The sequence below is a fragment of the Micropterus salmoides genome, unplaced genomic scaffold (genome assembly GCF_014851395.1).
Source record: "Micropterus salmoides isolate LMB-PRFRI ecotype aquatic unplaced genomic scaffold, ASM1485139v1 Ms_hic_scaffold_2, whole genome shotgun sequence".
NCBI lineage: Eukaryota > Metazoa > Chordata > Actinopteri > Centrarchiformes > Centrarchidae > Micropterus > Micropterus salmoides.
In genome coordinates, this window is record NW_024041150.1 from 16978135 (window position 1) to 17003549 (window position 25415).

At 39.3% G+C, this 25415-nt stretch overlaps 2 protein-coding genes and 1 pseudogene across 2 annotated transcripts; all 3 read right to left on the reverse strand.

Annotated features, from left to right (window-relative positions):
• Positions 1 to 2883: 2883 nt before the first annotated feature.
• LOC119911560 lies at positions 2884 to 4911 on the reverse strand. The gene is made up of 5 exons (XM_038730464.1): positions 4789 to 4911; positions 3957 to 4667; positions 3752 to 3871; positions 3611 to 3654; positions 2884 to 3487 (listed from the first exon to the last, which is right to left on the reverse strand). The coding sequence occupies exons 1-5, from the start codon at positions 4841 to 4843 to the stop codon at positions 3368 to 3370; spliced, it is 1050 nt and encodes a 349-aa protein (XP_038586392.1). The 5' UTR covers positions 4844 to 4911; the 3' UTR covers positions 2884 to 3367.
• A 2803-nt stretch (positions 4912 to 7714) lies between these two features.
• LOC119911474 lies at positions 7715 to 10338 on the reverse strand (annotated as a pseudogene).
• A 5028-nt stretch (positions 10339 to 15366) lies between these two features.
• LOC119911547 lies at positions 15367 to 17320 on the reverse strand. The gene is made up of 5 exons (XM_038730450.1): positions 17266 to 17320; positions 16471 to 17178; positions 16240 to 16371; positions 16111 to 16160; positions 15367 to 16018 (listed from the first exon to the last, which is right to left on the reverse strand). The coding sequence occupies exons 1-5, from the start codon at positions 17318 to 17320 to the stop codon at positions 15899 to 15901; spliced, it is 1065 nt and encodes a 354-aa protein (XP_038586378.1). The 3' UTR covers positions 15367 to 15898.
• Between the last annotated feature and the right edge of the window lie 8095 nt (positions 17321 to 25415).

Consider the following 25415-nt stretch of genomic DNA (forward strand, 5'->3'; position numbering starts at 1 on the left):
TGGATTGAAGGGTCATGGCAGTTATTGAAAAGAAGGGCTGCTATATTGGTCACTTTCTCCTGAGCAAGACAAAACTCACTTTTCCTTAGTTAACCATTCAGGTTTGAGGTTCAGTAATATTTTGAATTAACTGAGAGCATTGTGTTTGTTGAACAATAAAATGAATCCTGAGGTATACATTTGCCTAATTAATTGTACAGGCAGTGTCTGTAAGGATACAACTGACTCCTCCTGGGCTGAAATCATATTTGTTTCTCAAATCAGTTACGACAGGCTGTCTGCACTATTTGAAAGTGTTCAGTTCAGACTGGTGTCCAGACATCAACAACCTATCTGCATGGGTTGCTGTGGACCGCTCAGATTGTAGCAGCATGGAATCTGCTCAGCTGCTCTGATTCAATATACTTTTTCTCGTAGTAATTCAGAGCAAACTTAGCAATACGTTAGACTTTGATGGTTGGTGGATGGTTTCACATAAAGCAGAGCCAGGAAAAAGTTTAGGCTTAGAAAGTCTTCCTGTGTTTACTAAATGTGGCCCAGAAGAAAATTGCCATGGCCAAATTTTGTTCCCATTTAAACCCTGGGCAGAGGCATGTCAAAAGTATGAACTGGCTACTGAAAAAAAAAAGCTTAGTTAGGATGTAATCACAGCTATTTTTAAGATGAAACAACTTCTCTTAGAAAGTTACTTACCTTCAAAGTCCAGCTTGGTCCCGTTTCCAAACAGTATGTGTCCACATGAGGCAACAGCACAGTAGTAGGTCCCAGCATGAGAAAGATTCAGACTTTCCATTGGCAAGTTGTAGACACAGGTTTGTGTGTTGGGTTTCCCCGTCCCACTGATACAACCGCCCCCCGCCCCAGTGGTATGATAATTTAATATAATTGCCTAATAAATGAAAATACCAAATCAATAATGGATTCTTCAAGTTGGTCAAGAAAAAACACCGTTGCTCCCATAGTCACTACTGCTTTGGTCCAAGGTCTCAGTGATAATGCAGAAGTGTAAGTGAGTGTCAAACTTGCATGACGTGCAGTGCTTGAAGTGGAAAACATTACGTGCCAGTTATTCTTTTATTCATGTGTTGCATGTGTATTGGCCAGTCTCAGCTACTCATTAATTACATTCTGAATTTCTACAGTAAATAAAAAAAGGAGATATCACTGATGTTCACAGCGTACATTTATTTAACCGGGGTGACAACCATTTCAATTACTAGAGAAAATACAATAAAATTATTAAAAATTATTGTAAGTTCACTACAATCCTTCCTCCTTTAAAACAGTTTGCTCCATCTGTCAGTCTAAGAGTAAGTAGACTACAGAACAGAATGAGGTATAAATAAACTATTAACTTAATTATATTAACTCACCTGAGTCTGTACATACACTAGCTAATGATACAGCATCTCATTTAATGACACACGTAAGCATAGCACCTGTAAATTATAGGTAACTCCACTACTAACACTAACACTAATAATCTTATTAATCTTATGAGCTGCATCAGGCCCAAATATAAAATACTACATATATATGAGAAATGTGCATTTACATTGCTCAGTATGTCCAGGTAATCTACATTTTAAGTTCAATATTATAAACCATATATTGTCATCGCCATCACCCCCTTATATTGTCTGGACAGGTCTGCACAGAGGTTACTGCAGGAATGTGCAAGTTTAATTTTGAATGGTTATCTTATCCGAGTTGCACTTTATAAATACCGTTGCCTGTAGGCTTTTATCAAACATAATAAATAGTTGTATTTTACTCTCTCTTTTCACAGGTCACAGAACAGCGCCGGCAGCAGCTGCTGGCAAGAAAAATAACTGCAGCTTCATCCTCTCATAGAAGTTGTAAACACTGACACCCTCTTTGAAGCGGGCCTTTGTGTAATATGCAGGGTCTGAGCCGCCCAGCTCTGCTACCGGCAGTTTGTGAGAAGTGTGTAAGAAAAAGTGACGGTGTGCTAAAGAGTAGAGATGTGCCAGTACTACTAGGTTGATTTTATTTATTAATTTTTTAATAAATATCCCATAGTTATTTGATTTGACATTTTGTACAGTCATGGTGAGGATGAGTGTGAACTTTTATTACCTCACCTGAAGAAAATTGGTCTCCATGTCGGACTTAAAGAAATCATGAGTATGATGATGAATGGTGCAGCTGGTACTTGTCACTGTGCATAGTTTTTTGATGTGTATGTACAGCGACCTGTCCATGGTGTACCCCGCCTTTCACCCAGTGTCAGCTGGGATTGGCTCCAGCCCCCTGTGACCCTGTACGCAGGATAAGTGGTTGATGATGGATGGATGGATGGATTATGTATATATACAGTATATCTTATATTATTTGTTATATGTTTATATGTGGTACTGCTCTTGTCTGAAACCTTTTATGCCGCTGTCTTGGCCAGGTCACCCAAGTAAAAGAGATCACTGATTTCAATGGGTCTTACCTGGTTAAATAAAAATTCATTAAAATTAAAATTGATAATTTGATTATTTGATTAATAAATACCTGTAACACTAATGACATTCCTATCAGCCTCAGCTGTACTTTGTTTGGTAAACTAAGAAGGTAAACAGTACATGTCTCATGTTGATGTTAAACGTAGCTGTTGGACAAATCTTTCCAAACCAGCCTATTTTCGTGAGAGCACGAAATTTTTGTAAATTCAAAAAACATGCAGTTCTTCCCGGCCAGAGCTTCCCAAGATGAATCTGCAGCCAGTTGTCCAAAGGCAGGTACAATGTGCTTTAATTTCTCCTGGGTTGACAATGGACATGGGTGAGTTAAGTCACATGCTTTCTCCAGTACACACAGTCCCAAGAGCCAATCATGCGTGACAAAGCCCTACAGTAGCAGGGACTGCACAAAAGCGCACAAACATAGTCAAAGTACTCCATGAATAGATTTGATTTATTTAATCTTATTTCACCCAAAATGTTCATGGAAATCCACAATGCAAATAATTAAATTAAGAACCATTAAGAATAAAATGCAAATGCTACCACAAATATCACTGATAAATCACATCATAAAATAACATCACGGTCTTCATTGCCCAAGAGCAGCTTTTAGGCATTTTATCCTATAAGCATTTTTAAACCTTTAAACAGACAAAATAAAGAGAGTAGAGGACCCTAAATGTGTAGGTCACTAAACTTTACCACAAGGAAGCTATAAACAGATGTTTGCCGTACCAAAGCACAGAGAGATCTCATCTTTTGACTGCAGACCACAAGAATGATAGAAAAAGATTTTTATTTCAAGATCTACATGTAAATGTACAAAACATGTTCAAAATGATTCGATGAACTTGCCATCTTACTCACTAAGTATAAATGTAACATGTCCAGTTTTACTGCTTCACACTGGAGTACACACATTCACTCTTGGTGTCGTTCCTCTGTCTTCTTGATCTGGTGGGCAGATTAACATTTAGAGCAGCATAATGGAGGCTGTCTTCATTTTGGTAGCTCTGGTAACACAATATTTAAAAAGTTGTTAACAACATGTTTATGGACAGAAATATTTCAAAATGTCAACAAAATAATTAAAATAAAACGATGTTTGAATGTTATTCTAAACACAATGAATTCACCTCTGCATCTACTGTGGAGGGAGCATGAATCTTTGCTTGAGAGTCTGGATGTGAAACACAAAAAATGCTATTATTATCTGCTATGATTTGAAAGCCAAAGTCAATAAACTGTCAGATTTAAAAAGTTTTAAACACCTGTACCCGAGTAGCTGTTTCTCTTGTTCATCATGCAAACTAAGAAAGCCAGCAAAACAACCAGGATGGTGGTCAATCCCAAAGCTCCACTCAAGAAATACACCAAGACAAGAGAGTCCGGCGCATCTGTAAAGAGTCAATCAGATGACATTGGAGATTTTCTCACATGATAACTATTTTTAAGATGTAACGACTTTTGTTGGAAAGTTACTCACCTTCAATGTCAGCTTGGTCCCGTTTCCAAACAGTATGTGTCCACATGAGGACACAGCACAGTAGTAGGTCCCAGCATGAGAAAGATTCAGACTTTCCATTGGCAAGTTGTAGACACAGGTGTGTGTTTGTGTGTTGGAATTCCTCTCACACTGATCGTTCCTGCCTCCATGGGTGTAAATGAGTCCTGGATGAGATTCTTCAGATTTTCTGAACCAGTAAACACTGTGTTCTCCATCACAGGTCCCAGTGTGTACTGTACAGTTCAGAGTCACAGAGCCTCCTGGCTGGATGGGCTCAGATGCTGACTGATGGACCGAAGCTGGGACGGTCAAACCTGAACCCTTTACATGAACAATCGTTCCCGCTGCAAATTCTATAGTCAGTAAGACCCGTCTTGCACAGAAGTAAGCAGCTGAGTCTGAAGTGTGCAAATCTGTTATCTTCAAGTGATTTCTCCCAACTTCAGTGTCCAGTGTGAAGCGTGGGTTGGTCTCAAACTCCTCATGAAAAGTGCCATTTTTATTGAACACATACAGGGTAGAGATGAGCCTCGGTTTCTGTCCCAGACTTTGCTTGTACCAGTAAATCCTTGTAGCACCATCAGGTTCAAAGAAACATTGCAAAGTCAAGCTTTCACCCACATTAGCTGATACAAAACTACTCTCTTGACGTTGAGATGAGAATGAATTCGGATTAGTCCCCTGAGCTGAAGTGAAAGGAGAGACAAAACAAATGAACAATTCATCTTACATTAAAAAATATTTAAAACATTTGTACGAGGAGTGAAAATACTCTGTACAAGTTGGAATCACAAAAACACAACTCACCTCTTTCCCCTAAGAACAAACATGTCAGATAGAAAACAATGTTTGGATATGTCATTGTGCTCGAATTGCTGTCTTGAGTGGAAAGAACGTTCTCTCTTTTCTCCACTCTTCAGAGGCAACATTGTGTTTGATTGGCCAACCTGAAGTGACACTCTGTGTCCTATATAGGAAACATGGTTCACTGTCGCCTATATTTGGTGAAGAGAAGAGGCTGCTGTGAGGAGCTCAAACAAACAATAGAATCCTTTCATATAATCAAAATGTGGATTATGTAGAATAATCAGGACACTGTTCTTCGAAGTTCTTTTGAATGTTTTTGGATTAAATTACTTACTACAAACCAAAATGTGATTTATTTCCATTGCACCAGGGATTTGGCAGGAGGAAGTAAATGCAAATAGATACCACTAGGGTAAAGTTGGACAGACTTTTGACTTTAAAGTGACCACATTGTTTTCTTTTTCATTTTCTTTTTAACATGTTTCAGGTAATTGTCACTACTACACTCTAATTCTTCTGGTTAAAAGTTATTTTTTAAATGTGTCATTTTATTTTTATGTGATGTTTTGTCTTGGTGTCAGTAGTATTGAAGTTTAGTAGTATTCAAACCAGTATTCTATGATTACATAACATTTTTGGAAATGTGGTACTTCTCCCCTACATCCTGCTGAAAGCCACAAAGCCTGCCCCATTCAGAGATATTAAAGTGGTGAAATTATGGAAATTCTTAGGTACAGCACTTGTTTTAACCCTGTGTGTTGAGATGTACAGAGTGAAGCATCTCACTTCAATTTGATCTTCGTTTGGAGTTGTGCCTGCGCAGTACCTAGTGAAGGACTACCAGCTAATCAGGTCCTGAAAAGCACGGGCTGCAGTTGAAAAGTATTTTTTGCTTAGGAAGGTTCCTAACTGAGTAAAGTCAAGTCTCAGGACTCTCGAGACTTGCGTATCCCTGACAGAGCATGTCGGATACTGCACGCTTGGAAAGGGAGGGGTGAGCGGTGCATTCATGCGTAGCTGGAATAATCAGAATCTTTTTTGTCTGTGTTGATTCCACATTCCGACTTAAGAGCACATGAACACACACTGAAGTCACACGACTTCACAACTCGGAAAATGGGACTATCCGAGCAGCACGTGAATGTACCGTGAACCGCTGGTTGCAATTCATAACCCTAACCACTAGATGCCACTAAAACCTACACACTGAACCTTTAAAAAGATTACATCCCTAATTTACTTTACTAACCTCAGCTCTCCCCGTGACCCTGTACGCAGGATAAGCGGTTGACGATGGATAGATGGATGGAACCTCAGCTCTTCCATTGTCAGCGCCGTCCTTTCTTTATCAACCAGTTTTCAGACTCCTCTGAAAAGTTTTCAAACTCCTCTGAGCTTCCAGACTCCTCTGAGCTAATGTTGAGTGTTACCGTACATGCACAATGTGCGAGTGAGAATCATTAGTTGTGCATTGATATTAATGATCGTATGAAAATTTTAGTTTGTTGGTCATTCATTAAATAGCGGCAGTGCACCAAATACAGATGGAAAACTGGTCTGAAACCAGTAACAGAGACCAGTGATCTCAATGTTAACTCTTCCTGTTCCATTTTGCTTTGGTAACTAAACAATGATGGCTCATAGCTGGGAGAGATATTATCCAAAGATGGAAAAAAAATGTGACCAGCTAGAGTTGAAGTCGACAGAAACCTTGGCTGGCAGCAGGTTTGCCATTCATTGCAAGTTGGTGGTAGTTGGTGGCACAGTTAACCTCTTAACATTCTGACACCTGCGGACTGTTGGGCCCTGGTGGCAGCCTTTGGTATGTGCACAGAACTGCTATGTATACTCTTATGATACACCATTGGAAAGCTAAAATCCATGTGATTCGACTAATGCTAACCATTTCAAAATATAATCACAACAGCGGGTACAGTCAGCGCCTCTGCCAGACCTAACCATCAAAACTGATACAACTCAAGCAATATTTCATTATAACAGTAACCGTTTTGGAACAATTGCCATATCTTGATTTTAAAATGGCTGAACTCTGACCTTTCGATTGACACCTAATTTGACCCAATAGGAGCTCACATGTCCTGTCCACAGTCTACAATGGCCAACGAGAGCCTGGGCTGTGAGGAAGCGCCAGCCCCTGTTATTTTGTGGGTAAGCCAGGCCAATTGCAACCAATTGTGACGATGACCGGCACTTTGTGTAGCCAATAAAATTCTGAAAATAATGATATCTAACTTCAACTAAGAAGTCCATGATCTACCAATAAAAAAACATGTCTGTGTAAAGCTACTGGATAATATGGAGTGATGCAGCAGCAGCCCCCTTTTTTTTAAAGACAAAAACCCTGCTTAGACATCTCCTTAGAAAAACCTGTGTAAAATGTTCATTTTCTGTGGTATTTCTATAATACTTTAACTTGGACTTGGTAAGGCTTCATGCTGGTGTGTCTTTCAGCTAAAAAGTCCCAGCTACTTTTAGTGTGTTCAAACTTATATTTCCAGGTTCTGACTGTTGGGTTAGACACAGATGTTATCTTTATCTATATCTATAGCTCTGTGTTGACCATGCACAGCCTTTGTTATCCTTACACAACCAACGGCAATCATTTAACCACCTTGAGTAGTCCAATTGTCTGAATGCAAGTAAACATGGGAATAATTTCTCTTCTGTGCAGTGAGACAAAAACCAAGTAAGATATTTTTGTGTTGTATTTCTCCCTTTTTAGCTGTTCTTTATTTTGACCACCCATGTTTTTCCCACCACAACTGAAAATGACAATTTTTCCACTTTGTTGAGTCGTCACCTTTTTGACCATTGGAGCAGCCCTTTTCTACAGTTTTTTGGGAATATGATTAGTAAAAGTTTGGGAAAACAGTAGAAATGGGACAGAAACATTTGAATTCTAGTTTATTTTAACTTTAGTTGATCTCATCTGTTGAAGTGTTACATAGATTGTTTCAGTTTAACCTGTAACGTAATGGTTACTTAGTGTTAGGTTTCAGTTTAAAGGATTCAAGAGCAGACCAGGAAGCAGATGAACGTAAACAGGTTTATCCTGGGCGAAGCGGGAGTCTCTGGTTTATTTGGGGTTGTTGCAGCGAAGACAGGGCTCTCTCCAGGCTGGCAGGCTGGCAGGCTGCGTCTCCAAACTCTAACACTGTAGGCAGGCAAAGGGAGTGGGTTGATTGCTGATGAGCCTCAAGGGAGTGGAGCTGCAGGCGGTGAGCTGGAGAAGTAGCCAGGAAGACACGCCCACAACACACACAGACTGACAGAGACAGACAAAGACAGCCGGGAGGGGGAAACACAAGAAACAACAGGATGGGGGAGAAGGCAGAGCAACTCCTGACACTTTGTCTCTTGTCAGTCAGGCTAGCAGGTTGCAGGGTACTTTTAAAGAAGGGAAGCCTCTTGACAGTTATCTACTGCACAAATCTCTAAAAACCTGCTTCTTTGAATGAGAATCAGAATCCTGTACTTTCTTCCATGGACAGGCTAATTCTTGTCCACTGGAGATGAGGCTGGATTGGGCTTCTGTACAGAAGCTCCAGGAGACACTCTCTGAGCCAGAGCACCATTGGCTGGGGATGGATGAAGCCGGTCACATGCTTTCTTCAGTACGCATGGTGCTACTAGCAGGGGTTGAACACACATGCCCACACATTTTTCAAAGGTCAGTGTTCTATAAATAGATGACATTTATTTTATCATTAACAGTGCAAAATATACATGGAAATGCACAACAATACACATAATAAGTTCATAACCCATTAAGGAGAAAAGACAAATTGTGGTTCTCATAGCCCATAAAGAACTTGTTGTACAGCGAAAAATCTGTCCTGTGAATATGCTGGTAAAATTACTAAGCCAATATAATGTTAGAATTTTAGATTCATGTTAGAACACAAAGTAACAAAACAACATAAATGTGCCTGTTACTTAACCTTATGAAAGATCTTCACTACACCTCCAAAGAGATTCTAAGAAATCTTGCCAACTTACTCATACAACTCAAATGAAAAATATCCTGTTCTACAGCTTCACACTGGCGTACACACATTCTCTCTTGGTGTTCTCCTGTCTTCTTGATCTGTTGGGCAGGTCAACACTTAGAGCTGCATAATGGAGGTTGTCTGAGTCCTGGTAGCCCTGGTAACACAACAAATAAAAAGTAGATCACAATTTGGTTGTCTACAAGGTGATATAACAGCTAGTTGAATGGAAATTTAACAGTTAAATCAAAACTGAATTCACCTCTGCATTTGCTGTCAAAGGAGCTGGAAATCTTGCTTGAGACTCTGGTTGTGAAACATAGGAAAGGTTATTTAACTCAAAAGTCAAATTTAGTGAAGGCCCAGACTGCCAGATATAAAATGTACCATTTACCTGTAGATTGGAAGCTGTTTTTCTTGTTGGTCTTGTACAATGAGAAAGCCAGTAAAACAACCAGGATGGTGGCAAATGTCAAAGCTCCACTCAAGCAATACACCAACACATGAGAGTTCACCTCATCTGTAAAGAGTCAGACATTAGAAACAGAGCGTCCATTTTCCTTAAAGCGTTTTACAATCTGTTCAGCACACAGCACCTCTGTCTGTCTAAAGTTACTTACGCTCAATGTCCAACTTGGTCCCGTTTCCAAACAGTACATGTCCACATGAGGCAACAGCACAGTAGTAGGTCTCATCTTGAGAAAGATTCAGGCTCTTCAATGGCAAGTTGTAGACACAGGTTTGTGTTTGTGTGTTGGGTTTCCTCTCACACTGATCGTTCCTGCCTCCATGGGTGTAAATGAGTCCTGGATGAGATTCTTCAGAGTTTTTGAACCAGTAGACACTGTGTTCTCCATCACAGGTCCCAGTGTGTACTGTACAGTTCAGAGTCACAGAGCCTCCTGGCTGGATGGTCTCAGATGCTGACTGATGGACCAAAACTGGGACGGTCAAACCTGAACCCTTTACACTGACAATAACACTCTCCGAAAATTGTAATGTATATGAATAATTAATGCAGTAGTAAGTAGCTGAATCTGAAATGCGTAAATCTGTGATCATCAAGTTGTTTTTACCATTTTCAGTCTCCAGTGAGAAGCGTGGATTATTCTTGAATTCATCATAAAAAGTGTGATTTCTTTCATACTGTAAAAGCTAGAGATGGCCCTCGGTTTCTGTCCCAGAGTGTGTTTATACCAGTAAAGCCTTGCAGGAACAGAACCCTCACCGGAACATTGCAAAGTCAACTTGTCCCCAGTTTTAACTGAAACAAAACCACTCTCTTGAGGAACAGATGAGACAATTTCAGATTAGTAGTCTGAGCTGAAGTGAAAAGAGAAAGAGATAAATAAATAAGTAAATGTAGAGTTAATGTAAGGTGAACTCAGCGAATCTGTATAATATAAAACTATCAGAAACAGATGTATGAGGTGTGGTCATTAAGTTTGACAAATAAAAATTGGAGTCACAAAAATAATAACTTACTCATTTTTCCCAAGAACAAACATGTGAGACAGAGAGCCAACACTGGAGATGTCATTGTGTTCAAACTGCTGCGTTGAATGAAAGAATTTTGAAGGTTTCTCCACTCTTCAGAGACAAGAATGCATTTGATTGGCCAACCCTGAAGTGACACTGTATGTCCTGTATAGGAAACATGATCACATGCTCCCTGACACCTGTGGTGTCAAGTTTGTTTTTTCAGAAAGAAAAGGTTCACATTTTGAGACATTGTTTCTTTTTATATGTAGACTAATTAAATACACCCCTTGTCACCTTGTTGATGACAATCTATATGCTACATAACCTTTAGAATAACTTTACATACTGTTGGAATTATTAATGCTTACCTAAAGATCTTTGACTCAACTGAGAAAGGCTGCAGGTCTTTTACAATAAACAGCCCAGTGACGTCATTTATCCTCACTCTGCTGCTGATATGAAGAACCACAATGCTGGACAGGTACTAGAGGAGGAGCCTAAAAGTCTACAAGAGTTCAACTCATTTTCAGATTTTCTAGACATAGCTAATTAGACCTATCTTTACCTACAGTTACCTATAATTTTATCAAAAAATCCCTTCAAACATCCACAGATGCTTCCTTAAAAAGACGTCGAAGTCTACTTATTTCCTAATATGACCCAAAGATATGGCTCTGGTCATCACTGCAAAACAGCAAATGAATGTTTTCTAGACCAAAATACCCATTGCCGTAGGGTATGGCAAAAATGTCACAGCAGATACATGGTGATGGTGAATTTTGGAATCATACGTGAACTGGACAGCTTGTATAATGACTTCATCATGAACAGTCTGAGGCTACAGACTTTGTTTTCGTTCAGGATCACACAAGATCTGAAGCAGGCTCTTACCTTCTCGGAGGTGTAAAAGTTTGCATAACAATGTTTTTATTTCCTCTTTGCAGGTCTTAAATGAACTGATTTAAAGTTCACTTTACCTGCATTGTACTGGACTATCTCTATCAACTACTGCTAGGCCTAAAAGTGAACATGCTTTTATCCTCTTAAATAGCAGGGTAATATAAGTTTAATATAGTTGCATAAATTTGACCTGATAAGGTGTTTGAGTGTTGAGTGTGTTACTGTATTTGGCTGAAGGGGGTTGTGAGTGCAAACACCCATACATCCTGCTTAAAACCACAACTGCCACTGCACTAAAAGATACATCAACTGTGGGGTTAAAACGTTAACAGATCTGAATGCTTTATTAATGTTCATAGTAAAAACATTTTAGTAGGGATGACCCCGAGATGTTATGAAACAAGGATCAAACCATTTTGAATATATGGGGGTGCTTGACGTCTGAATTTACAAAAAACTACCAGTGTTCTCCCAGTAAGTTAATATACAACCTAGTATGATATTCATATCAACATATAATGATGTAAGTTAACGTGTGAAAAGAAAGAAGCTTTTAATAAATCGTGAATAAATCCAAAATTGCAACCCTAAACCCTCAGGTCAGTGCGCAGACTTGTGCGTGAACTCTGCGGGATGTTCGGGTCATTTATCACCATTGATGAACCACACAAATATTATATATATTATATATATATATATATATATATCGTTTTTAAACAGAATTAGATAATATTCTGTGGAATAGACCTGCGAGGAACCTTGAGAGGCATGCAATTGTGGACGAGTCGGCGGACGTGCACAACTTAGCACATGACCAGTGAATGGCAGGTGAAATGAGAAAATCAAAACAATAAGCCTCAGTTTAGCTGGAAATGTACAGCCTTAGTTACAGTGACTAAGGAAATGCATAATGTGTTGAGTGCATTTGTTTCCTCACAAAATCTGCAAAGTGAATTTTTTAAATATAGGCAGTGTTTATATCCATGGTCACTAGCTTGCAGTCTTCTTTATGCTTACCTTTGGTGGTGCATTATTTTATTTCTTTCAGCATTACCACTCCCAGCTCTCAGTCAGCAGAATAGTACTAGAGCCAGGGGCAACAATGTCTATCAACCCATTCTCACTCTAGAGTAATCACATATGGTCACATGGTCAAGACGCATTGGCATCACTTCGAAACGCACTGGGGAGCCCCTAAGCGTCATAGCTCAATGCGCTGGTGGAACGCTAAAGGTAGGTGTTTAATATGTAAATAAGTAAAATCCAAGTAAGCAGGTGGTTAGGGTGGGCCAGAAACCAGAGTTTCACCCAAGAGACCAGTGAGTGAGTGTTTGAAGTGTTTGAGTAAGTTATGGAAGTAACACTGTTTAAATTATGCAAGTTACAATGCATATTTATTGTTGCTAACTTGACCGAGGAGCCCTAAACGTCAAAAACTACACTATGGGGATTAAAAAGAGATGCCAACGGTTCTTGACCAAATGTCCATATGTGACGAGTTGGGAGTGAGAATGTGTTTATGTGCATTCTCGTTTGCATGCATGATACAAACACAATGGGCATCAACTTGTAAAACATTGGGCCACGCCGCTAGTAGTGGTTTAAAACTCCAGAGTACCTTAACTTAAAGTGTATCATTAAGTCAAATGTCGAGCGACAGACCACCCTGAAACAACTCGCCAAAAAAACAAAAACCTTTTAATCGGGAATAAATGGAAAAAAACTCAGGAAGAGCAACACAGGTGGGATCTCTCTCCCAGGATGGACAGACATGCAATATATGTCATGTGTAAGCAATAGACCAACATCATAAATTTATAGTATTGAGAACAGGGGTGTGACGAAATCCCGTGGCACGAGATTTTGCGATATTAAAATGTGATATTTTCTTATCGAGGTGAAAAGCTGTCTCATAGTATCAGAACTGCCAGCTCCCACTCATTGCGCATGAAACTGCTGCAGTTGACACTTTCACATGCTCTCACCCCACACCACACAATTTTCTCACACAATGAAAAACGATTTTATAACTGATAATGTCGACTCGTGGCACGAAATCATCTCCGCTCAAATAATGCAATACCAATGAATAGTGTGATAGTAAGCCAGCAGAGCCCCTCTCACGCAGAGTCGCAGACAATTTGTGGCAGAGTGGTAACTAACTGGTAGAGCTTTGAAAAACTGGGGTGAAAACTTATTCTGTTTGGGACTGTGATCTGCATTTTATCAGCGCTGCTGAAGTTAAATGTGTGTGGATTTGTGATGAGATTTTCAGTTAGTTTCCACCTCCTTGTCTTAACCGGACATACATTCCCAAACGGTTCTGATACCCCCCTAACCCCCATTCAGTAGGATGTTGGGCAACTTCAGGTGATACATTTTCACATTTCATTTTGGCCACTACCAAAGGAAAGGGAATTCTGGTTTCAGTATGTGGGTATTGTTAATAATTTGGTCAAAATGAGTTGTTCCTGGGGCGCCTTCTAACTCAGTTGATGTTGCCTCATATACACAGCCGAGTCCTTATTGCAGCGGCCGGGGTTTGACTCTAGCCTGTCGCCCTTTGCTGCATGTTGTCCCCTCTCTTTCCTTCATTTTATCTATCTCTCTCTATCCTATCAACAATAAAGGCAAAAATGCCCCCAAAGATTTTTTTTTTTAAAAAGGTCGTGGGAAAGGCATAGTTGAAGGTGTTAGAGTTCAGACTATAAAGATGCAGATGTAAAATGTCACAGGTATCCTTTCTAGTTGTTTCAATCAATGACAGATACCAGCTGTGAAACTCATCATTTAACACAAACAGTAACACAGTAACTTTCATACATATTTGATCTTTAATGACATAAAATGCAAATACGAAAGCACATACAGATGTAAGTTTAAAGTTCATGACATACTTAATTCTCAAATATCATGAGTCACTTGTGTAGCATCAATAACTGTGACCTTCTAAATGTACCGGTTTACATCAGAAAGACAATTTTGTAAGTTTAGTAATAAAAATAAAGAACAGATTTTAGACAGATGGTTTCTTAGTAAGTAAACAAGGGAAGAATAGGGAAGCCTGCAGCTTAAAACCACAAAGAGAAAAAGGCGGTAATTGTGCACATTAACTAACCTTACACTGAAAAGAATCATAGACCCATTTAGTCATGTCAACTTACTTCTTCTTTTTAACTCAAATAGCTCTGACAAGTTTTGGATTTTGAACTCAACTGTATGAGTTTTAGAAAGTTAAACTTGCATTAATTCATTGTATTTGACACTTTGTCGTGTTGATTGAACTCACGTATGTAAGTTATCAGTTGATAAAAAAGGCGACAGTATGAGGATTGCCTAGGTGCTGCGTCTTTTGAGTTTGAGAAAAACATATACATAACCAATTAATTATTAGGGTTTAGCAAGTACTCGGTTAAAACGAGTATCCGGTACAGATACTTTCTATGAGTGTCATCAGAGTAAAATGTGACAATATCTGTTTTGTATAAACTATAAATATATGAATATAAAAAAATCAATTACTATTCTCTGAAGCTCAATTCTGAGGCTGTTCTGTAAATGGTTTTCTAATAAATATAGCAAGTTCTGATGCTTAAATAACTTCCAGTTTATACCAACCACTTATAGATTAAGCCCTGCAAAATCTGAGTACAGATGCAGAAGATTTGGTGCTCTTGTTCACCCCTGCTAATTATACACTGCAGATAAGTCATATATTCATATTCCAACCAAAATATAGACACTTCTGTGGTAAACAAGACTAGTGCCACCGGTGGAAAGGGTTCCAGACAACGGCCTTAAGGCCCTTTCAGAAAGGAGGTGACATCTGCTGCTATTTTGAACTTTGACTGCGGCGTGCACAGGCGCCCCAGCAAGCTTCCCTGCCCCGTCACAAGTCATTAAAGGTAATAGCACAGTGGTGCTGTTGTTGTGGTCTGTCTTCAAGGCCCTTTATAGATGTAAACTGAAACAAATTTAGAATTTAAATCCCTTAACTTGAAATGGAAAGTAGTATTAATTTGGTTAAGTTGCTTTAACTTGAAACTATGAGTTAGAATAACTCAAACATTGGGACAACACTGTAGTTATATCCACTTTATGAACTTAAATTTATGAGTTGAAACAAAGGCAATCTTCAAGTTGAGTTATCTGAACTTAAAAATGTGAGTTGAAGGGGTGAGAATTGTATGTTTGTTAGACAAGTGAAAGCAAGTTTCCTTGAATGGACAATGTAATATAGATAGTTGTTTTAACTCACAGTATTAAGTTCAAACAACAAATTATCATTAATTAAACAAATTGTATAACGTAACATCATGGGTTGAAACAAAGCTTTTCTTAAAGTTGAGTTTACTCACATTTTTAAGGCAGCAATTGAACTTAAGTTTAGAGATATCATGTCTGCAGACCACAAATATTACATTAACTCATTTAGCTGACACTTTTATCCAAAGCAACTTACAATTGCTATGCATGTCAGAGGTTGCACACCTCTGGAGAAACTAGGGGTAAAGTGTCTTGCTCAGGGACACAAGTGGGAATCGAATCCAGGTCTCCCACACCAAAGGCAAGCATCTTATCTATGCGCCATCACCACACCAAATATGATAGAAAAAGATCATTTATCTCAAGATGTACATCTAAATCGACATTACTCTTTGAAAGAATTGTAAATAATCCAGTTTTACCTAAAAAGTAAAAATTACACATGTCCAGTTCTACTTCTTGACAGTGGAGTACACACATTCATCCTTGGTGTTGTTTGTCTGTCTTCTTGATCTCTTGGGCAGGTTAACACTGATAGCTGCATAATGGAGGTTGTCGGCTTCTCTGTAACTCTGTTAACAAAATATTTTAAAATACATCACATTATGGACCCTGACAAAAATTTAATCAATGCCCCAAAAACCAAACAATTAAATGTTTTTACCTCATCTTCAGTTGTGGAGGGAGGTGAAAATCTTGCTTGAAACTCTGGTTCTGAAACATAAAAAGCTCTTAAATTCAAATACCATGTTCAGTGGACACAGGCAGATTCAAATAGTGTTAGTTACTTTACCTGCAGATTGGAAACTGTTCATCTCTCTTCTGTTCATTTTGTACACTAAGACTGCCAGTAAAATCAACTGGACGGCTATGAATGCCAAAACTCCACTCAAGAAATACACCGAGGCAAGATAGTCCACCTCATCTGCAGAGTGCCAGACATCAGAAACACAACTTTCAGCTTTTTATCTCTGTGTTCATGTTAATTTTCACATGAGATCACCCTCATTAGAAAGTTACTTACGCTCAATGTCCAGCTTGGTCCCGTTTCCAAACAGTATGTGTCCACATGAGGCAACAGCACAGTAGTAGGTCCCAGCATGAGAAAGATTCAGGCTCTTCAATGGCAAGTTGTAGACACAGGTGTGTGTTTGTGTGCTGGAATTCCTCTCACACTGATCGTTCCTGCCTCCATGGGTGTAAATGAGTCCTGGATGAGATTCTTCATAGTTTTTGAACCAGTAAACACTGTGTTCTCCATCACAGGTCCCAGTTTGTACTGTACAGTTCAGAGTCACAGAGCCTCCTGGCTGGATGGGCTCAGATGCTGACTGATGGACCGAAACTGGGACGGTCAAACCTGAACCCTTTACACTGACAGTAGTGCCCTCTGCAAATTCAAATTTGTGTGATTTACTACTCACACAGAAGTAAGTGGCTGAGTCTGAAATGTGTAAATCTAAGATATTCAAGTGGTATTTACCATTGCCAGTTTGCAGTGTGAAGCGCTTATCGTTCTTGAACTCATCATAAAAAGAGTGATTTTTATTAAACACACTGAAGGCAGAGATGCACCTTGGTTTCTGTCCCAGAACTTGTTTGTACCAGTAAATCCTTGCTGGAATGTCAACGTCATAAGAACATTGTAAAGTCAACTTTTCTCCTGCTTTAACTGATAAAAAAACAGTTGCTTGATGCTGAGACGAAGACAATTTCAGTTCAACCAGCGGAGCTGAAGTGAAATGAGAGACAAAGCAAATACACAGTTACCTTTGAGGAGTGACCGTAAAGTACATTGAAAGGTAAAATCACAACTCACCCTTCTTCACCAAGAATAAACATGTCAGGTAGAAAACAAACTTTGGAGATGTCATCGTGTTCAAATTGCTTTGAAGAATGAAAGAATACTAATAGTTTCTCCACTCTTCACAGACAAGACTGTGTTTGATTGGCCAGCCTGAAACAACACTGTATGACCTAATAGGAAACATGATCACATGCTCAAGTTTGGTAGTGAGAAGATTCACATGGTGAGAGATACATGAATATTATCCTGGACGTATCTGTATATCAAATAGAAACACCAGTACCAATGCACAGCAGGACTCCATTTGTGCTCAACATTCAAAAATGGACTGGAATGGAATACATACACAATTTTGAGCAGAGCAGTATTAGCATTAGTTGCTGGTTAGAACTCGGAAGTTTTGGGGTGTTAAGTGGCTTAAAATGCATCTGTGTGAGAGTATAAACACCTTTACCCCCCTTCTGAAAACCACAGAGATAAACTACAGTCTACAGCCATGCTGACACCTCTTTGATTCTGCTGCTGTTCATCGCAGCAATGTGTCAATTGGGCCGTTATATTGGTATGGGGAAACTAGGCAGGTCTTCAAAAATAATCTTCATAACTTGCTGAATTTACAATGAGTTTGTTACAAATGCCAGTCATGTATTGTTGATACAGGATACTTGCTGAAATTATGTGTTTTTAAATAAGTAATTTAGGTGGGTGCGTGTTGAAACTCTCTCATTACTACAAATTCTGCTGCTTACGACAGAGACAGAGAGAACTTTCACTCGTGCCTGCGAGGTGAGGTACACTGTGCTTCTGCCTGAAGAGCCGCTGACTGAGATTACTCTGAGAAAAAATTATCCTACAATATAATAGACTTTGTATATTTCTCACTTTCCCCCTGATGGTCTGAATAACTCGCCAGATTTGTTGCTTTTTGAAAAAAGGTCACGGAGGGTCTGAAAAAGATATGCAGCAGACCAAACCACTGCATATGGCGGGGGGAGGATATAATCTTTCAAAACTTAAAAAAGGAGGACTTCCGGTCATGGCGGTGGAGTGATCGGTTGCATGGTGTTTGCTCCCGGGTATACTTTGTCGCTTCATAATTTCTACACTCAGAACTCTGTCATTGTTTCTTAGTTTTTCAAACCATAAGAAGTCACACTGCAACTCTATCGGAGATGAGCAAATCTCTAATACCCACTCGGACGGAATCACCAGCTTAGAGCACGACGTAGCAACGCTGAAATCTAAGTTGGAGACAGCTACCCAGATGACCGAGAAACTGCAGCTTGCCGTGGAAGACCTTGTCTCCTGCTTCAAATGACAGAACCTCCGTGTAGTCGGCATCCCGGAGGTGACGGAGGGGAACAACGCTTGACTCTTGGTTACACTGTTAAAGGAGGTGGTCGGAGACGCACTTCAGGATCCCAGCTTGGAATTAGACAGAGTGCATCGCAGTCTGGGACCGAAACCGCCGAAAGGATCCCGACCTTTCATCGTCCGTTTCCACAAATATACCCAGAGAGAGTTCATTCTGCAGTGGGCCAAGAAAAACCTGGATGTCTCATACAATGGGCAACCCATCAGGTTTTTTGAAGACTTCAGTGCCACACTCACCAGGAAACGGGCCTCTTACAACAAAGTGAAGTCTTTACTCTACAAGGACGGTATACACTTTGGCCTAATCTACCCGGCCCGCCTGCGTATTACTGTTAATGGACAGACTTGCATATTTGACTCTGCAGAGGAAGCCGATGGTTTCTATCAAGTGTCCAACGTAAGTGATTCAAATGGACTCTGCATGAATGTGTCCTAATTTTGCTGAGGTTGTTTGCTGATTATGGAGTGGACGTTGTAAACGGACTTGATTGCTTCTGCTAAGCATTAACGCGTAACATTATCTGCTAAGATGCTAAGCCAATGTCTGTTTTTGTCTGAGTGTAAATAAGAATACATTTTGAAGGGCAGCAAATTGTTGTTAATATTTCCTGCTTGCTCATCCAGGTTTTAAGATGAGTCTAGGACAAGTATCTCTGCTCCCCGAGTTTCTGTACACTATTGCTACATTTACTCTGCGGTTACCTTGCTCTGTTACTCATTACACATGGTCGGCCATGGGTCCTCACATACTTTCAGAAGCCAATAATTTGGATTTAAACTAAATGTCTTGTGTTGGCAAAATAATCTAGGATCTGTTCGGTTCATGACCTGGAATGTGAGGGGACTTGGTGGGCCTATCAAAAGAACAAGAGTTGCTTTCCTTCAGGAAACCCATCTGCGCCAGTGTGACCACACCAGACTACGGAAGGCCTGGGTTGGACAGGTTTTCCACTCTTTAATAGCCGTTCAAGAGGTACAGCTATTTTGTTACACAAGCGAATACAGTTCTTACCCGAACAAATAATATCAGACCCAAATGGACGTTATATTGTAGTCATGGGTATGTTATTTCAGACCCCTGTCATTCTGGCTTGCATCTACACCCCCAAGTGGGACTGCCCTAATTTTATGACTTCGTTATTCTCATTAATTCCATCCCTGAATTCTCACCACTTAATTTTTGGGGGACCTTAACTTAGTGTCTAATCCTGCTCTAGATAAATCAAACCCAAAAAACATAACATGGTCTAATATGGCTAGAGCTCTTTCTACACTTACAGACCAACTCGGGTTTGTGGATGTGTGGCGCTCTAGACATCCAACAACAAAAGAGTTTTCATTCTATTCCCACGTTCACAAGACATACATCTAGATAAAATACTTCTACCTTTAGTGAAATCATACAAATACCATACAATAGCTATCTCAGATCACACCCCTCTTCTGTTAGACTTGGAATTCCTCCCTAGATGTGAAAAGCACCGAAACTGGGGATAAAACACAGGATCATTATCCTCTAATAGATTTTAAGAATTTATATCTGAGAAGATTTCACTCTTTATCCAAAATAATAAAAATAAAATAAAAAATCCAATTCAACTTCCCCGTCCCTTTTATGGGAAACTTTTAAAGCAGTAATACGTGGAGAGATTATATCATATATTATACAGTGAAATGACACGCAAGTAAGAAAGACAGAGACAAGCAACTTATTTTCTAATCCCACTCTTCAGATGAAGAGACTCAAACTCCAGACTGAGTTTGATCTCATCTCTACAAATGAGGCAGATTTCCTTTTAAGGCGCACAAAGAGTATGTATTACGATTAATGGCGTTAGCATTGCAATTAAAGCGCCAATTTGCCTCTCGACTCATCACTCAAATTCGCAGTACCCCTAGCTCCGTAGTCACAGATCCAACTGAGATAAATAATGTTTTTGCCCTATACTATTCCAATATATACAAATCTGAAGCCCTATCTGATAATTCTCCAATGAACGAATTCCTATACAATTTAGAATACCCCACAATTATAAAGCAACCACATCCAATCTGGACGCTCCGCTCCGCTTAGAAGAAGTCCAGCCAGTCTCAAACTGATGTAAAACGGCAAGGCACTGGGTCCAGATGGCTTCAACTAGTTCCCTTGATGTTGGATATGTTCAATGACTCCTTGGCACTTGGCTCACTTCCTTTATCTTCAACTCACTTTCACTCATCCCAAAGAAAAATAAAGACCCAGTAGAATGTAGCAGCTGGAGGACTGTTAGCCTGCTTAACTCCGATATAAAGTTATTAGCCAAGATCCTTGCTTGCCGCCTCAACCCCTGCCTATTGATTATTATTATTATAATTATTATTATTATTTCTAGTGACCAAACAGGCTTCATAAAGGTCAGACAATTATCCTCAAATATCTGTCGCCTACTCAAAATACGCTGAAATGGTAATCTCTATGGACGCTGAGTAGGCCTTCGACCAAGTGGAGTGGGGTTATCTATTCTCAGTCCTCAACAGATTGGTTTTGGTGAAATACATATCTCATGGATTCAACTATTATACAGGGCCCCTACCGCTAACATGACCACTAACAATATTCATTCAAGTTTTTCCTCCTAACACGTGGCTGCCGTCAAGGCTGCCCCTTATCACCTATGCTATTTGACAATGCAATCGAGCCACTCTCCATTGCTCTTAGAAAGTCACTGCTTTTCACTGGCATATACAGAAATGGGGTGGAGCACAGAGTCTCGCTCTATGCTGATGATCTTTTGCTCTATGTCTCAAACCCCACTTCCGTCATTAATAAGATTCTTGATACTTTACAGGAATTCGGCTCCTTTTCAGGCTATAAGTTAAATAGTAAGAGCGAATGTTTCCCTGTAAACAATGCTGCGAAGCAGATCCCGACCCATGCACTACTTTTCAAATTGGCTTCCTCCAGCTTTTGGTATTTAGGCATTAATATCTCTTACAGTCTCTCTTCACTTTATAAACATAACATATTGAAGTTAGTTAAGGAAGTCAGATCAGATCTCCAACGTTGGAACCGCCTCCCCTTTTCACTTCTTGGAAGAATAAATTCGATTAAAATGAATGTCCTACCTAAATTCTTATTTGTATGACAGTGTTTAACAATATATCCAATCTTTTTTCAAAGAATTGGATAGGTATGTTTCATCTTTTATTTGGGCAGGGAAGAATAATACTCGAGCTACTAGAGCTACGGAAGATGGTGGTCTAGCTCTACCTAATTTTCTGGCATACTACCTGGCGGCTAATATCCAAAAAATATATATATGTGGCACAACTTTGCCAATACAGACTGGTGTCAATTGGAAGCCGACTCCAATCCAATTTCCCTGTCAACTTCAATATGCAATGCCTCCTAAAAAATACACCTCTAACCCTGTCATTTTGTCTACTATAAAGATCTGGAGACAGTTTAGGCGTAACTTTAAAATCTCTTCTCCCTCCACACTGATGCCCATCTGCGATAACCACCTATTTCGGCCTGCGGATCTTGATCCAGCTTTCTCCTTGTGGAGAAAGAAAGGCCTGGTTCATCTCGAACAGTTTTTTTCTGAAAAGGTTTTTTACCTCTTTTGAATATCTTAAAACTAGATATGGCCTGCCACAATCCCATGTATTCAGATATTTTCAAATACGAGACTTTGTTTGCTGTAACTTCCCCAACTTTCCCCATCAACCACCTAAATCTCTCACTGATATAATTTTGTCATTTTCTGCAGCCAGTAGAGTCATTTTTGGCACGATGAAGTTAATCACATCATTCTTATTATCTGCCTCAGCAACTAGGACTACTTGGGAAAAAGAGCTTGGTACTGTATTGTCAGACTAATGGTGGCGGGTGGCCCTCAGCAGGGCTAACTCTACTTCATCTTGCGCTAGACTGACACTGATTCAGTTTAAGGTTTTACACAGGACACACCTGTCCAAAGCTAAACTTAACAAGCTATACAACACGGGCGATATGTGTGACAGATGCTCTCTACCAATCATACGCACGTTTTCCTCTTGCCCCAAACTGGCTTCTTTGACTTGGAAATTTTAACAGCTTTACTCTTAGGCAAAGAAATACTATAGCTTTTGCATCCCTTGTAGCCTGTAGGCGCATTTTGCTTCAGTGCTTCAACCTCCACCCTCTGACTCCTAGCTTAGCGACTTAATGTCCTTTTTATACCTTGAGAAAATTAAATACAGTATTAGAGGCTGCTCCGATAACTTTAATAAGATGTGAGGACCTTTTTTTCCTTTGTAAATTCTATTTCTTCTCTGGAAGATGAGTAGATTTTACAGTTAGTCGGGTCACAGAGCGGGCAGATATTCCTTCTTCATTATTTTATTTTATTTATTCATTTATTTTGTTTACATATTTTGTACGTTGTTTTTGTTTTTATTTATTATTTTTCTCTTTTAATCTATCATTCCCCCATTCACACATTTTGTCGAACATGGTTCTTAAGTATGGAAGTGGGGAAATGTTTTGTTCCTGTATGTTCCTGTATGTCTTAATAATGTAAAACTGGGTGACAAGTCACACTTTCAGCGGTATTTACTATGCTGTACATTGTCATCCCAATAAAGATACTTGAGGAAAAAAAAAACCTTAAAAAAGGATTGGACTCGTAGTAGAGAATGAAAGATGTTAACTGTTTGTGTACCAGATACATTGAGTAGAAACTGACTCCACAACTGTGGTTTACTTATTGCTAGGGACAACTCAGTAGTCGCTGGATATTGGTAGGGACACGTAAATTCCAACACATTCTCATCTTAATGCGTTAGAATTGACGCTTTCAGACAACATGACAAAGTGTAAGTATTTTACGCTAAAGGTACCCTTCAGTGTCCGTATGAAACGCCACTGTTTGCTACATCACAGCAACACAAAGAAGGCTAACCCTACCTGCTAGCACATTGGCCTTGTGGCCGATGTGAACAGCTATAGGGTTAGCCGGTCAACATGCATAGAGTCTGTGACTTAGGTTTAGGTATTAACATTTCTGATGGTTGTCGTAAGGTAAGGGGCTTCGGGGGGCTGTCAACACCTTTCATTCGAACGTAGCTAGCTAGCACTAGCTAGCTAGTACTTCCAGATGGTACGAGAAGCCCCAGAGCGTCTCAAAGAGACGCTGAAGGGTACCTTTGTCGTCAAATAACTACGTTTTGTCACTTTTTTTGAAAGTGTTGGTATTGGACGCCCTGAGATGACAACGGTCTGGTAAATTCTATGCCCTTGGGACAATCACTTAACATTATGTTAGATGAAAGAAGGATTACTTATTGTGATATGTCAAATGTAGAGCAGTCTTGTTAATAGTAAAATATTGTAAAATAGCATCTAATGAGTGAAATCTTATTCCCCATTGCTTGGTTTTGGCATTTCTTTTATTAAAGCATCCAAAAGAATAAAAGTCTAATATTTCCTACTATTTGAACAGAGACACATCTCACAAGCTAGCTGTGTATCTACATGCATATATCTATGGAGGCTGTAGTTTGGATTACATGCTAACATGCTCATAATGACAAAGTGAATAATGTTACCACCTCAGTTTAGTATGTTAGCTTGATTATTGAACATTAGCAAATCACCTGTAAGTACAAAGTAGTTGGCTAAGCCTCATTTATTCAAGAAGTCTCATTTGAGATTCAGGACTCCTTTACAACAGAGACCTGAAATAAAGGTAAATGTATACAACAAGACACTATAGTCACTACTGCTGTATTAAACACATATTGTTTCAAGCTCAGTGTGCTGCAAAGTTCGTTTATTTGATCATTAATAACAAAACATTCACATTCAAAAAGACATACATGATTTTGTTGAAAAATCGATTAGCATAAACACAAGAGGTTTAAGACAATCTAGATCCTAAAAGCAAATGAGTGCCATTGTTTTCTGAGCTTTTATCTTCTTGAAATTGAACAAAGGTTTTAATTATCCAAGTAAAGCCCAAAAAGCGATACTGTGCATCTTAAAATACCATGCTTCTAGACCCTGATGTGAATTTTGACTGTTCACATCAGCAATCTCACTAAAACGGCCTTACAGTATATCACCTCAGAAATATTGCTGAAGTCCAACCTCTTCTCTCCCAGGCGTAAACTGAGAGACCTATGCATGTTTTTTGTTTTGTTTTTTATCACTAGCAGGCTTCATACTGCAATGATCTCCTTTCTGGTGTACCTAAGGAAGCTATAAATAAGTTACAGATTATTCAGAATGTAGCAGCACATGCTGACTCAGAACAGAAGCAAATGATCATTTCTTTATATTACCATTAATTTTGCCATTAAATTTGGCAGTTTGCCGTATTAATGTATTTTCCCTGTGTTGTTGTATTTCAGAAGAGAAACACACACACACACTCTAAGGGAGGAGACAGTTGACAGTGCAGGGTGAGAGATAAACAAATTACAAAATATGACCCCAGGGTCATAACAGGGCCTATATCAGTAATGTCTGATTCGATGTATTTGCAAGAAATAATATAAAATTGTGGTGATCTCTTGCTTCAGAAAGACAAATAAAAGAGAATATTCTATTCCAACTATCCAATAATAAAGCAATTTCATTTTGGCTGAAGACCACAGATAAGCTATTAAAGCATATTTAGCTCAAACTTAAATCTAAATGTACATTACACCTCAAAAGAAGGGTTATGAAAATCCTGTTTTACTACAAATGTAATATATCACGTTCTACTGCTTTACACTGTAGTACACACATTCAGTCCAGGTTTGATCCCTCTGTCTGATAA

Bases quoted from the DNA above. Each gene is read 5' to 3' on its own strand.
- LOC119911560 (XM_038730464.1), bottom strand. From the start codon at position 4,843: ATGACATATCCAAACATTGTTTTCTATCTGACATGTTTGTTCTTAGGG. The intron at 4,668-4,788 runs GTGAGTTGTGTT...CTTTCACTTCAG, and splicing joins TTTGTTCTTAGGGGAAAGAG to CTCAGGGGACTAATCCGAAT. The intron at 3,872-3,956 runs GTAACTTTCCAA...GACTCTTTACAG, and splicing joins CAAGCTGACATTGAAGGTGA to ATGCGCCGGACTCTCTTGTC.
- LOC119911547 (XM_038730450.1), bottom strand. From the start codon at position 17,320: ATGACATCTCCAAAGTTTGTTTTCTACCTGACATGTTTATTCTTGGTG. The intron at 17,179-17,265 runs GTGAGTTGTGAT...ATTTCACTTCAG, and splicing joins TTTATTCTTGGTGAAGAAGG to CTCCGCTGGTTGAACTGAAA. The intron at 16,372-16,470 runs GTAAGTAACTTT...GGCACTCTGCAG, and splicing joins GACCAAGCTGGACATTGAGC to ATGAGGTGGACTATCTTGCC.